Raw genomic sequence first — 14,380 nt, forward strand, 5'->3', positions numbered from 1 at the left:
ACATATGATTGCCCTGTTTACAGAATACCTTTGACTTTAAAATTCATTATAAGGTTAAATTTCTGCTCAGTTTTATCTATGATATGCATAGAACTTACATTGCACTTCCTACCCCATCCCATTTTAAATTTGCACACCCGATGGGCCACCATAAGATTTTTCTGAGTAGTGTCCAGAATAGAAATGCTTACTGGGGATTTGTGAAGAAAGAACTTTGTAACTTGGGTCTGATTCAACTACTTTCCTTTCTCTGGCTTCCAACCTTTCTTCCTTACCCTGGTTTCAGTCATTAGAAGAGTTATAAAGTACTCTGGTATCCAGAAAGTTTTTTAAAAGTTAAGTTTTTCACTTTTCTCTTTCTTTTTTAAAAAGTTTATTTATTTATTTTGAGAGAGAGAAAGCATGCAAAGGGAGCCGGGGAGGGGCAGAGACAGAGGGAGAGAGAGAATCCCACGCAGGCTCCGCCCTCTCTGCTGAAAGCTCTGCGGATCTCAAGAACCATAAGATCATGACCTGAGCTGAAATCAAGAGTCGGACACTCAACTAACTGAGGCACCCAGGCTGCCCTTCACTCCTCTCTTTATTAGAGAACTGCAAAACCAGTATTAGTGATGAAGAAAGAGCCCTTATCATTTGTTTCAAATTTAATTCCAGTTTGAGTTTAGCTGTGATTGAAGTTGCTACAGTTTGTATTTGGTTCAAACCAGATTATATGAAAAACAAAAAACAACAACGATAAAACTCCCAGGTTTTCTTTTTCCCCCCGTTCATTTCCAATTCAAAAAATAGCACCTAAGTTTCCTATTTTGCTCAGGAAAACAGTCATTTTGGCTCTTGCGTAAGGCTTTAACTAAACAAGGAATACAGGTCTAACAGGTGCTATTGACAAATGACAACCCATTTTGAAAAATCACATTGATCTTAACTCGGGAAAAAAATGGCATTTGATGTTTGAATACATATGTTATGTCCTTGGAATATATATCATATCATATCATATCATATCATATCATATCGAAAAAGACATAACATCAAAGGATATGGCATAACAAAAAAGAGAATACAAATCTAAAAAATAAATTTTGAATAGCTCATTGCAGTCTCTCACTTGAAAATGATGTAAACATGCCTCTTACCCAGATCGGAAGGTGCAACGTAACAGAAGAGTGAAACGCTTTTGATTTTTACAGTTATTAGATCAGAGCTGGAACTCCAAGTCTGTTACTTTCTAGCTGTGTGAGTGTGGGTAAGTTAGAGTAACAGTCGCAGCTATAAATACTGTGTAAACAAATACATGCCTAAAGAATGAATAAATGACTAAGCAAATGATTTAAATCTTTCTACATCTCAATTTCTGTATTTCTAAAAAAGAGATAATTGGACCTCTCTCACAGGGCTGGGCCGTGATGATGAAATGCATGTAGAGCTCATACTACAATACCTACAGGGTAAGCACACAATAAATATTAGTTATTGTCATCACACCAAGCCAACAGTCTATAACTGACATAAATATCCAAACTGCTAAAATATGAATTGTAAATAATGAGTTATAGTCACTAGAGTCAACCCTAGACCACCACCCATTAAGGAGAAAAAGGCGATAAACTACCTGTAAACTTCATGAGTTTTTGGTCAACAAGCTTTTCTCTAGGGTTCAGGGAAGAGCTAGGGAATAGTGAAATACTCAAAACAGTTGAGGGAAAGTTGAGAGAGGAACAGAGGGGGTTAAAGAGTGAATCAGGAGGCTCTGGTAATGCATAAGCAAGCAATAAACAAGACAGGATTATTGTTATATTGGATTTAGTCTTCAGTAAATAGCACTCACTTCCTAGGCAGTGAAAATTGTTAAGCACTACAAAGGTGAGGGGCTATCCCTGCCTCAGGGCAGCTTAATCAAGTTGCCCTCATAGCTGTGTTTGCTGGTTGTTTTATTTTTTTAACCTGGTGAGGAGGAGCATGCGGATGGAGTATTTGCTCCTGTCTGCTACCGATCCTTGAATTGTCTCTCTCCACCCTACCCTGGTATAAAAAGTGAAGGACTAAATCCTTGGCTTACTGCTCTTTAGTCAGTCAATTCTATATCCCATTTAGAGAAGCAGCAGTAGGAGACAAAACTCCCGGAAGCAAGCGCCTAGCCTCTGGTGCTTAGATAAAATATAACGAACTGCGTCTCTTACTCTATCGATTATCATCATAGTTCACTTTCTTTTGTTTTAGTGAGAAGGCAGAAGAGATTTTGACTAGAGATTGTTAACTAGACAAAAATAAGATGTTACACAAATGAAAATAGTTTTCCTGTCTCCATGCAATTTCTGTTAATAACAACACATGTAACAAAAACTACTTGCTAAAGCTATACCTTATAAATAAGACCGAATGAACTAGATACTATTTTTAGTGACTCACTTGTGTATGATCTCATTTTACTCCTCTTTCTCCTTTTTAAATCCAACTTCAACCCAGGGTTCCCATTTTTTTCCCCCATTCTCTTTTTTTAGCTTTTTAAGAAAAAACAGGGCTCCTTGAATCTGGTATCTAATCCTTAAACTAGGTACTCAGTCCTCACTTCACAAGTCATTTGCTGGAAGTATTTTTATTATTTTCATAATGACATTTGATACTGAAGTTATGTTTCGAGGCTACTTCCCCAACCATCTTCTGGATCAAGAAATGTAAAATAATTTTAATATAGACTGAAAACTATGTGTACGTAAAAATATACATCTCTGGTGAAAACATGTAAAATTTCAAAATTAAAAAAAATGTTTTCAATTGTGAAACCCTGTTATTCCTTTTGTTCTCTTTAGGCACATAAGCCTTACTGAACTATCGCACAAAGGCCTCTAGTAAATTAATTCAGCAGAGGTGGGGTGCAAGACTGATGATATAGAATCAAAGAGGATTTAAGGTATGTTATCCCAATAACTGGATGACAAGAGGTCATGGTACATGAGTACCTAGTTCTTGTTTTACTCATTTGCCACCTCCAAAAGTACAAGATGATTTCTAGGCTCCTCATTAAACCAGTATCACCAGACCTACCTCCTCACAAACTGTAGAAAAGCGGTTGAGGAACTGTACAGTGTGCACCACAAATTGGTTTAGAAATGCCACCGTTCTTTTCTGTTGAATAGCTGGCACCTGTGTCATGTAAAAACAAACATGATTTGTACAGGAGGAAGTACACCGTGCAAACCCTTTGACGTCAATTATATATAATAATAACGGGGCATTTTTGCTGTATTATATGAGTTACTCTAAGTACTACGAATAGTCACTAGCTCGTTTTCCTAAACTTTGGGGTGGGTCGTCTGATGACAGAAGCCGCAAAGTTTGAGTATGCGCTTTGGATTCACAAACGTGAACTTTAACAGATAAAAGGCAACACACATAAACACACACAACTTGCCGGCCATATAAAAGAGGTAGGGTTAGAGGTCGCAACCTGCTCCTATCGCCGTCGTGTAACCGGAGCGTAGAGCGACTCCTAATACGGGAAGCAAAGACCAGAAAAAGTACACCACCCCTTTAAACGGATCAGGAGGGACCCCTTTTTAAGGTGAACTGTGGGACTCTTCCCTCCCGAGGGCAGGACCAGAGAGGCCCGGGGCCAGGGACAGGGTTGGATATGGAGAGGTGGTGTGTCCCTGGGAACCGAAGTTTCCTTCCCCATCCTCCTCCCAGGTCGCCTAAGTTCAACTCGGTCGTTTACAAACCTTCGTCAGGTCTATGCCTGACCCCATGAGAGGAAGCCCGTCCTCATCCATCTCCTCAGCGGGCGGGGGACCCAGGGCTCACCCACAAACCCCTCCCAGACCGGGCCCGCCCAACCCGGTAATAATGTCCAAACACCTCCCCCTAGTCCCCGCCTCCAGGGCCCTTCCCACCGGAAGGAAACGCCTCCGCTTGCCAATCACGCCGCTGCTCCCGTAGAACCCGGCTCTTTGCGCGGCATTCTGGGATTGGTAGTTCAAATCGGGATTGTGACTACGTCAGACGCAAAGGCCCGCGCGGGGTGGGGCAAGACTGTAGGTTTAGCAGTAAAGTCTTTAAAAGGCGGTAAAAAGAAAAAAAAAAAAAAAAAAGTAAAACACTGAGTCTGGGTAAGATTATTCCTGCTTAGTCCTGTCATATGAATTGCAAAGTCATTCGTTAATAAAACCTATACATTTTTAAAATCCTGCTAAATCCTGGGTACTCTCCTTTAGGTCCTGTGGGGAATACAAAGATTGAATCAGGTTTAGCCTGCTGCGCTGGAGAGGTTAATGCCCTGAAGCAGGACACAAAACTTGTTTCCTAAGGACTTTAAACATGAAATAAAATGTCAAATGCTACAAGTGAGGCAAAAACCGATGAAAGTGTGTTTTTTGTTTTTTTTTTTGTTTGTTTTTTTTTTTGTTTTTTTCACTTAAATCATCAAAAAGGTGCAACAGACAGACACCTGGACAGAATTTTGCATCAAGGGGTTTGAAGATCTTGGCTCAGATTTTGACTGTTCAGCTTAGCACCTACAGGACCTAGGAACAGCCACCAAACCAAAATGTGATCCCCTTCGTTGTAACTTGCCATCTATACAGCCACATCTCAAGTTCCAACATTCTCTGATGCCTGGGTTTCTGTAATAGTCTCTTCCTGCCTCCATCTGTGTTGCTCTAACTGAAACATATCGTAGCCATATAGTGACTGTTTAAAAGACAAACCTGATTATATTACACAGGATATAATTTTGCTTCTCATTTCTCTCAGTTTAATGTGCTTACAAGGCCCTCTGTATGGCTCTTGCTCACCTCTCTAACCTCACTTCTCACTATTCCCTCCATTTAACTCCCCCAAATTTCTTTAAGTTCTTGAAACCAGGAATTGCTCTGGGAATTAAATATGTTGTCTCCTTTGCCTAGAACAATCTCACTTGTTCCCTGACCACCCCTGCCTAACTCCTACTTATTCTCATCTCCTTTATCCTTGTTTTCAACGGTTTGAATACTGTGAACTTGGATTTAATTTTCTTTGTATTTATCCCTCTTCAAATTTGCTGAGCTCACATCTGTGGTTTGATGTTTTAAATTTTGGAAGATTTTTTGGCCATTATGTTTTCAAAACAAAGTTTTTTTCTGTCACATTTCCTCTTCTTTTCTGGAACTCCAAAATACATGTATGTTAGATCACTTGACCCTGTCCAAAGTTCATTGATGCTCTGCTCATTTTTTTCTCCCTGTGCTTTCAGAGTAGATAATTCTTATCGACTTACCTTCAAACTTACTGATACCTTGTTTTCTAGTGTTCAGTTTATTATAAAACTACTTATCCAATGAATTTTTTAGATTTTTCAGTTCTAAAGAATGTCCATTTTTAGGAGTTTCTATTTTTCTCCTGAAATTCTCTGCACCCATCTTGCCCTGTATATATGTGTGCGTGTGTATAACCATTTTATTTAATTTATTTTTAAATTTATAACCAAGTTAGTTATCATATAGTACAACAATGATTTCAGGGGTAGATTCCTTAGTGCCCCTTACCCATTTAGCCCATCCCCCCTCCACAAGCCTTCCATTAACCCTCTGTTTGTTCTCCATGTTTAAGAGTCTCTTATGTTTTGTCCCCCTTTATGTTTTTATATTATTTTTGCTCCCCTTCCCTTATGTTCATCTATTTTGTATCTTAAAGTCCTCAAAAATATGGAAGCTTCACGAATTTGTGTGTCACCCTTGCGCAGGGGCCGTGCTAATCTTCTCTGTATCATTCCAATTTTAGTATATGTGCTGCCGAAATGAGCACCCCTGTATATATTTTTTAAAACTAATTTATAATTGTCACTTTCAAGTTCTTATCTAATGATTCTCATATCTGGTTCAGCTATTATGTCTGCTTCTGTTGGCTTTTTCTTGATTATGCGTTATATTGTCTACATTTGGGGATGTTACATAATTTTAATTTTTATTCCGGAAATGGTGGGGGGAAAAAAAAGGAACAATGGAGATTAAGTGAGGAACTCCTTCAAAACTTGAGTTGAACTGGTGCTAGGCTATAGTTTTAATTAGATTGAGTTCACTTGCAATTAGCCCAACTCCTGGTCTCCTGCAAAGGCTTGAGCTCTTTATCTTGTCAATATTTGAGTTAGAGGGGAATGGTCTATAGTTTCAGAACATTTTGGTTCACCTTTGTATTTGACTTCAGCAAGGCTCAGGAATCCAAGCACCACGAGAATGTGCAAGAGTTAGTGTATTCTCTCTACTGCTGCTTTCTTAACAACCTTGGGGGTGGGATGTAGACCTAAGTGATTTGTTTTTGTCCCTCTAGACCCAGACATCTCTATAGAATTTAGTTCATTAAGCTCTTATTCCATCCACTGCTTTCCAACAGCCCCATGGAAAAGTATGATTTTTGTTTTATCTGGTCATCATTACAACAGATGTGAGAGGTTTTCTTGCATCTTTATTCATCCTAACAAGTAGCAAAAGCCTTATTGTCCTATCCTTAGAGAAGCTGATCTACCAACATTAGGCTAACTGTTCCTCTGAATATATGCCTCTCTAGCATCCTCCGGATCACTTTATCTTAGCATATTTTAGAATTTTTTTTTAATGCTTATTTATTTTTGGGAAAGGGAGAGACAGAGTGCGAGTGAGGGAGGGGCAGAGAGAGAGAGAGAGGGACAGAACCTGAAGCAGGCTCCAGGCTCTGAGCTGTCAGTACAGAGTCCGACGCGGGGCTTGAACTCACGAGCTGTGAGATCATGACCTGAGCTGAAGTCGGCCGCTTAACTGACTGAGCAACCCAGGCTCCCTAATCTTAGCACATTTTATACTTGCCTGTTTGCCTAAATGTCTACTAGACTGTTGATTCCAGGCAGAGATTCTGCCTTATTCACTAGTAAGGCCCTGGCCCAATGACTGACCTAAGGTAAATCCTTAAGTATCTGTCAAATGACATTTGGGCCTAATGACCCTTGTGCTTCCATATCGTACTTGATCTTCCACTTGATCTTTGATTTAGACCGCACTCATAATTCTGAGTAAACTCATTCAATTAGCCACCCTTGAGCACAGTCCCCAACTGGCCAGCCTAGCCTTCCTCTTCAGAGCCAGGAGAGGCTCCCAGTGATAGGAAAAAAACCAAAAAACCAGACAGTCACTTTATGGTTATGTATGTCATCTGTAAGTAGTAGGCATGCATACAGATGGTATAGAACTACAGAAACATGAACTTGTTCTCAGTCGGCCAGGTGACAAATTTTTTTTCAAACTGGTTTGGTTTCTTAAAAAAAAAAAAAAAAGACAAATGTACTGCTAGATGTGATTTTTAGTTAACAGAAAGAAGACTGGCTGCTTCTCTCTGCCTCCTGGGGTCCCTGATGATTACTGTTCATCAGTCATCCACAGCTTCTGATAAGCAGTGCCATTCACAGTTTAATAACTGAATTTCCAGGACTACTACAAACAATTTGTAGCTAGAAGTCTTGGCCAACTGCCAGAAATCCTCTGAAGTATATACTTCTTCCTCCAGGCTTTCATTGGAAATGTATTACCAGGTTTCATTTACTATAGTGAATTTTGGAGGCAGTGAAACAAGTAGACTATAATGAATACTTATTTCAAAGGGCAGATATATATCTATATATCTATATATATGTCTATATATATATATATATATATCACCTGCATACATCCATTCAATAAAAAATCTTAAGAATTTTTCAAGTTTGTTTTCACAGATCACTAGAAAATAACTTATTTAGTTTTATCATGGATAAGTTCTTAGGTAAGTGGAACGAGGAGAATTTGGTTCCTATTTTTCTTTTGCGTTTCTTTCTGCTCTGCTACAGGATGAATAGAGGGGTGGGATGTTTGTTCATAAAAGTGGGAAAATAAAATTAAATGTCTCCTATCTGTTCTCTCCACCCCATCGCTCATGAAGTGATACAAATTATCTATTGGGACTTGGTTAAGTGAAGGAATTTTAGCCTAATTATTTCAAATCTGTTAAGAATTAAATGTCTTGGCTACTTCTTTTAATTGTTTTGCCTTTTCAAACTTCCAGACTCAGTTGAGTTGTAGGCCTATAGCCTATTGGCAGGGAACTGGATTCTTCTCTAGAAAGCCACCTCAAGAGAAGAGATCTAAAGGTAGTTAGTCATCCCCAATAAAACAGCAAATAGCTTAGTAATGATCCTGCTTTCTTTGAAGGGGCCGGTGGGGGAAGCTCTCACTGTTGCATTTGTACCCACCGGTTTTAATTTATGGAGGTGACTAAGTGATGACAGAGTAATGTTATTGAGAGTTTATTCCTTACATTTCCCAAAAGAAGGGGGCACACCATGCCACACAGGGCCACAGGAAAATGCGAGATTTTGATAAGGAGGCAGACAGAAGCAGGAGCCAGGGGAAAGCATAGGCCAGAGTCTTTACTGGGGTTTCTGTGGGAAAGGAAAAGCAGGGCAGAGGAAGCAGTTGAAGACTGGCCTGGCTAGTGTGAATGATTCTGGTGAGCTTTTAGGCATGGGAGCTGCCCGTAGCTGTCTGTACCTGGCCCTGAGTTGATATAGGGCAGGGGGAATGTTGGCTTGGTGTATAAGAGTTAGATAAGGGCTCCAGATTGATTGGTTTACATAGGAAAAATGTATTTCCAAGTAAGTTGTTTTACTATTTTTAGGAACTAGCCAGCCCCGGAAGAGGCAGTTTCTCCTCTTGAGGTCACAAAAGCCAGAGTCTCAAGAATATAGACAATTAAAAAATATATAGTTAATTGGTCCATCACAATTAGTGATGGATGCTAAAAAGACATATACAGAATCTAAGAAAATAGTGAGAATACTCACCTTTCAGTATGTGGATTTTAGGTAATAGTTTCAGCAAGGCACCCTACTCCTGAGTCTACAGTCTCATTCAATTTCTTGAGAAGTGATCAGAGGGGAAGGAGCAGCTGTATGGCTATGCAAGTGGTTGGGGGGGGGGAGGGTATTTGGAAGGGGTGTGTCTAGTCACTCCTCATCCACACTCTCAATCAAACTTCCTGTTTTAGTAACCCCTGATGCACTGCAGCCCCCTTCAGAGGAACTTTCCTGACTTAGAAGTTGATGCCATTTCTCTTCTTTCATTCCTTACAACACTTCTTGTTTTCATCACTCATTTGATACCTAGCACACGCTACCATTATCTTTTTGTGACCAAGTGGTGTATTGCCAACCACTGTAATTTCTTTGAGATCAGAAGCCAGTTTCCATTTATTTACAGTGCCATGCACATGTTAGTTACTATCTGGTTTTTAAGTTAAGAACTTATTATGGGGCATCTGGGTGGCTCAGTTAAGCATCTGACTTTGGCTCAGGTCACGATCTCATGGCTTGTGAGTTTGAGCCTCTCTCGGGTTCTGTGCTGACAGCTTGGAGCCTGGAGCCTGCTTCAGATTCTGTCTCCCTCCCTCTCTGCCCCTCCCCAGTGCTCATTCTCTCTCTCTCTCTCTCAAAAAATAAAACATTAAAAAAAAAAAAAAAGAACTTATTATAGAAGTGAACTACTGGGGTGCCAGGTGGTGGGGAGGGGGCTCAGGTCATGATCTTGTGGTTCGTGGGTTCAAGCCCTGTGTCGGGCTCTGTGCTGACAGCTCAGAGCCTGGAATCTGCTTGAGATTCTGTGTCTCCCTCTCTCTCTGCCTCTCCTGCTTGTGCTCTGTCTCTCTCTCAAAAATAAATAAACATTAAAAAAAAAAAAAAAGGAAAGGGAACTATTTATCATGGAAAACTTAAAAAAAGCATAGGAGAGAAAAATGTCATGCACAGTCACTCTTCTTAGAAGTAACAACCATTATGGGGCACCTGGGTGGCTCAGTTGGTTAAGTGTCTGACTCTTGATTTAGGCTCAGTTTATGATCTAAGTGTTCAGTTTGCTAACAGCGAGGCACCTGCTTAGGAATCTCTCTCTCTTTCTCTCTGCACCCCACCCCTCCCCCCTCCCACTCATGTGTGTGTGCTCTCTTGCTCTCTCAAAATAAATAAATAAATATGAAAAAAGAGAAGTGACCATTATGACTCTTATATTGCCAAGGTACTTTATTTTAAATTTACTAAGTCAGCTTTTTTTCCTCATTGGTGGGAGTATAAATGAGTAGGCCTCAGTCATGAGTCTTTACTTAGATTTGTACACCTTTTATAGCACTCTGGCCTTTTCATAGAATAGCCCTCTCAATTTATTTAAAAAAAAAAAGGAAAAAAAAAAAAAAAGCAAGCGATGCCACAATCAGCTGCTTCTAATTAACCTCCCCTGGCTGTTTCAGTAAATGACTCAGCACCTGGACTTCTTAAAGCGGTCAGGTTATTTTGAATCACAACCACATAAAATCACTTAACACTACTCTGGAAGTTCAACATCAACATTTCTTCTTGTAGCCTTGTTTCTAGAGTCCAAAATGATCTTGTTAGAACCTTTGCTATTATCCTTTAAAAAATGACAGGGCCAGAAGGTATGAGCCAATCAGTCTAGGAAAGTGGTTCACAATATTTTCCAGTATGAGAAGCCTTTTTTAATAGAAAACAATTTTGAGGAACCCCAAATGATTGTGGCTGAACATTTAATATCCATTGAGTGAATATATACATTGTTGAGGATTTAAAATAGGAATATTAAATGGAAATGGTGAACTATATTGAGAAATTCATCTTAAAATCCCAAATTTTCATTCAAAATAGGATTTTACTCCCTTCTATTTTCCAGGCTAGGTTCTATTAGTTTTCCCACAATACATCCTACTTTAGAAAGTCTTGCCTCTTATAGGTCACATAGGCAGGAATTAACTTTTTTTTTTTTTTTTTTTACTTTCTAGAATTTATTTTTTATAATTTGTATCCAAGTTAGCATATAGTGCAACAATGATTTCAGAAGTAGATTCCTTAATACCCCTTACCCATTTAGCCCATCCCTCTTCCCACAACCCTTTCAGCAACCCTCTGTTTGTTCTCTATATTTAACAGTCTCTTATGTTTTGTCCCCCTCCCTGTTTTTATATTATTTTTGCTTCCCTTCCCTTATGTTCATCTGTTTTGTATCTTAAAGTCCTCATGAGTGAAGTCATAGGATATTTGTCTTTGTCTAATTTCACTTAGCATAATACCCTCTAGTTTCATCCACATAGCTGCAAATGGCAAGATTTCATTCTTTTTGATTGCGGAGTTAATTCTCCACTGTATATATATATACCATATCCTCTTTATCCATTCATCCATTGATGGACACTTGGGCTTTTTTATACTTTGGCTATTGTTGATAGTGCTGCTATAAACATTGGGGTGCATGTGTCCCTTCGAAACAGCATACCTGTATCCCTTGGATAAATACCTAGTAGTGCAATTGCTGGGTCGTAGGGACCCATAGTTCTATTTTTAAGTTTTTGAGGAACCTCCATACTATTTTCCAGAGTGGCTGCACCAGTTTTCATTCCCACCAGCAGTGCAAAGGAGATCCTCTTTCTCCGCATCCCTGTCAACATCTGTTGTTGCAGGAATTGTTGAAGTATTCTGGCTCTCATTTGAACTTGAGCCAAATCTGGGGGTCACATAATAGATATCGAGATGACAGGCACACCTTGATGTATCTGGGAACTTTTTAACCCTCTCAAGATTTCTGAATGAGATCTTCAAAGCCATCTCACTGAATTGGAGAGAAGAGTTCATTGGAGGCGTATTCCTCCTACCTGTTAACAGCATTTTGGTGGAGGAAGAGGCTATTAGTAAAACACTTGAAATCAATGTCTGTTAGGATTATGTGGGCAAGTTTGATTTTTGGAGCTGTTTATAGTATTTCAGGACCCCAGGAAGTCATGGTTTCAAAGGTATAAAAGGATTTTAATAGTGGGAATATGAATACTGAGAAGCCTTACAATAATTCCATACTCTTCCATTTGCCATTAACAGGTTGGGAAGCAAGACCCAGGGTTTTGTAAAGATTATATATACATGAGAACATAACTTATTGTGGCAGGTAGATGGAATGATGGGGAAGAGACTAGGTCAAAAACACTGACAGAATCTAGAATTGCTCCATGGGATCTAATGTATTTGTGGGTAAGTCCAGGAAGGGGTGAGACCTCTGAAGCAGCTACATATATGACCAGGTTTTGTACTTGCTCAAAATAAAGTGCCAGGGAAATCTTACTAGAGTTCTATAGATTGCAAGTGAGGGATAGATATTTCCACAGATTTCTCCTTGGTAAAGGCAACTGGGAGAGAAGTGCCTCATTAGCTGTTCACAACACAGCCTGAGGCACTAGTGTCCCACTCACATGAGAATCAGCCCTACATAACATTTGGCAAAGTATTTTAAATTCCAGAGTCTAAACCTTAATGAAAAAAAAATTGTAGTCGAAAACTAAAGTGAGTTCTTACACAATAATTACTATAAAATATACCTGAGTTATTTTATCCATAATAAATACCTAGATTTAGTTAATACTAGTGGAAGAAAGAACTAGCAATTAACCAAAGAAATACTAATTAAGAAAAGATGGTAGAAAAAAGTTCTTTAACTTCTAGTTGGGGCGCCTGGGTGGCTCAGTCTGTTAAGCACCAGACTTTGCCTCAGGTCATGATCTCACGAACTGTGAGATCAAGCCCCATGTTGGGCTCTGTGCTGACAGCTCAGAGCCGGGAGCCTGCTTCAGATTCTGTGTCTCCCTTTCTCTGCCCCTTCCCCACTCACGCTCTGTCTCTCAATCTCTCTCTCTCTCAAAAATAAATAAGCATTAAAAAATTAAAAAAAAAGTAAAAAATAACTTCTAGGGGCACCTGAGTGGCTCAGTCATCCATCCAACTCTTGATCTCGGCTCAGGTCATGATCTCATGGTTTGTGAGTTCGAGCCCTGCACTGGGCTCTGTGCTGACAGCGTGGAGCCTGCTAGGGATTCTTTCTCTGCCCCTACCCTACTCGTACTCTCTCTCAAAGAAATAAACTTAAAAAAAAAATTAATAATAATAACTTCTATTGGTCTGGTTTAAACTAATGTCAACTAAGAGAATCATTTCTTACAGCTATAGTCTAAGTAAAAATGAACCAAAATGAACTAATTTGTTTAGACAGCCTCCAACTTCTTTATCACTGTGGCATAATTTATGACTAGTTGCCTCTGGCTTTCTTGAGAGGCTAGTTGTCTGGGGCTTATTTCCTTTATACACTGTCCCCAAAATAAAGATTTCCTAAAACAGCACTGGAAAGCTCTTACTTGAGATGGTTGCAGAGATTAACCTTAATTTTGGCCAGAGTCTAATCTTGTCTGGATTTGGCTCAATAATAGAACAACAGCTGTGCTTATAAGAAAGACCAAAGTTTTGTGTTTAAGAAGCAAACATACCAGCAGCATTTATTGTCTTTTACTATAAAGACACAGGCACTCAACTCAATATAGCACTAAACATGCAGTTGGTAGAAATGCTTTATTTCATACATCTTTAAATCTATTGGGTTACTCAAATTGTTTTTGCAAAGGCGGAGAAACTTGGTGGCCTCTCCTTTTACTTACCCTTGTTCTTATGGATTTTAAAAACTTATGTAAAAGTCCCAAGGTAGAGTATTCTGTTAAAAATTAGTTGAGAAGGCAAATAGCAATATAACAAACACATCAGTTAAACAGAAATAAGCTGATCCAAAGAAATTTCCAGGCAAATGTAACTTGATCCAACATACGGGCAACAATTGTTTTTACTAAGGTAGTTCAAAGAACAGCTGAAAAGGTCAGAAAGGAGATTCAGTGCTTTCAATTTCTCATGAAGTCTGTGTCCATGCATGCAAAAGAAATTGGTTATGTCGAGTTTGAGTAATGGATATGTCATCAAATGTGTATTTGTTTTTCCTTTTCTGAAAGGAGATCTTCAAAGCTGATATCCTAATTATTTTGTTGTGTTTCTGTGCTTAGTTAACAGATGGTTGCTATAAATTAAAGTCATGTTAATAGCAACAAAAGGAAACTTCTACCTATGTTTTAAAAGGCATATTTCTTTAAATGTATAATTAGAAACGAATGTTAGCTGTTTTGAAATTCCTTTTCAATGCCTGTTAAAATAAATGTTTTTGAATCAGCAAGGTGTTAGATTAAAGAAACAGAGTGTTCTCTCCTGTCCTTGTTACTAAGCACACCGACAGCTTGATAAAGATATATTGGAACAGAATGCTGCTTCTGAGGCTGGACCATGCTCTCATGAGGAATATGTGGAAATGGACAATCATAATGGTGATTTTTACTTTGCACATTTTATTTGGGCTCAAATCTAAGGCTATTACTGGTATCACATAAAGTTGGGTTGAGTTTAACTTTTTGAGCTACAGAAACATGAGGAATAATCTGGAGCAAATACATGTTCTCTCCTAAGAAATCAGTCTTGGGTATAATACTGTCT

At 39.0% G+C, this 14,380-nt stretch overlaps 1 protein-coding gene and 1 non-coding gene across 4 annotated transcripts in view; both read right to left on the reverse strand.

Annotated features, from left to right (window-relative positions):
- The window catches only part of WASHC3 (WASH complex subunit 3), a 47,215-nt gene extending 43,351 nt beyond the window's left edge, over nt 1-3,864 (reverse strand). The window contains exons 1-2 of one of the 3 annotated variants that reach the window (XM_060656600.3): nt 3,720-3,864; nt 3,046-3,144 (exon numbers count right to left, since the gene is read on the reverse strand). In XM_060656600.3, the coding sequence (XP_060512583.1) occupies nt 3,046-3,144; nt 3,720-3,770 (150 nt within the window). In that variant the 5' untranslated portion in view covers nt 3,771-3,864. The remainder of the gene's footprint in view (nt 1-3,045; nt 3,145-3,719) is intronic. The other 2 variants (XM_060656599.3, XM_060656601.3) reach the window with 2 other exon arrangements.
- Nucleotides 3,865-5,672: 1,808 nt separating this feature from the next.
- On the reverse strand, nt 5,673-5,778 carry LOC132660418 (U6 spliceosomal RNA). Its single transcript, XR_009601769.1, has one exon. It is a non-coding gene; the product is annotated as a U6 spliceosomal RNA (small nuclear RNA).
- Nucleotides 5,779-14,380: the final 8,602 nt, after the last annotated feature.

Source organism: Panthera onca, chromosome B4 (genome assembly GCF_046562875.1).
Source record: "Panthera onca isolate mPanOnc1 chromosome B4, mPanOnc1 haplotype 2, whole genome shotgun sequence".
Lineage (NCBI taxonomy): Eukaryota > Metazoa > Chordata > Mammalia > Carnivora > Felidae > Panthera > Panthera onca.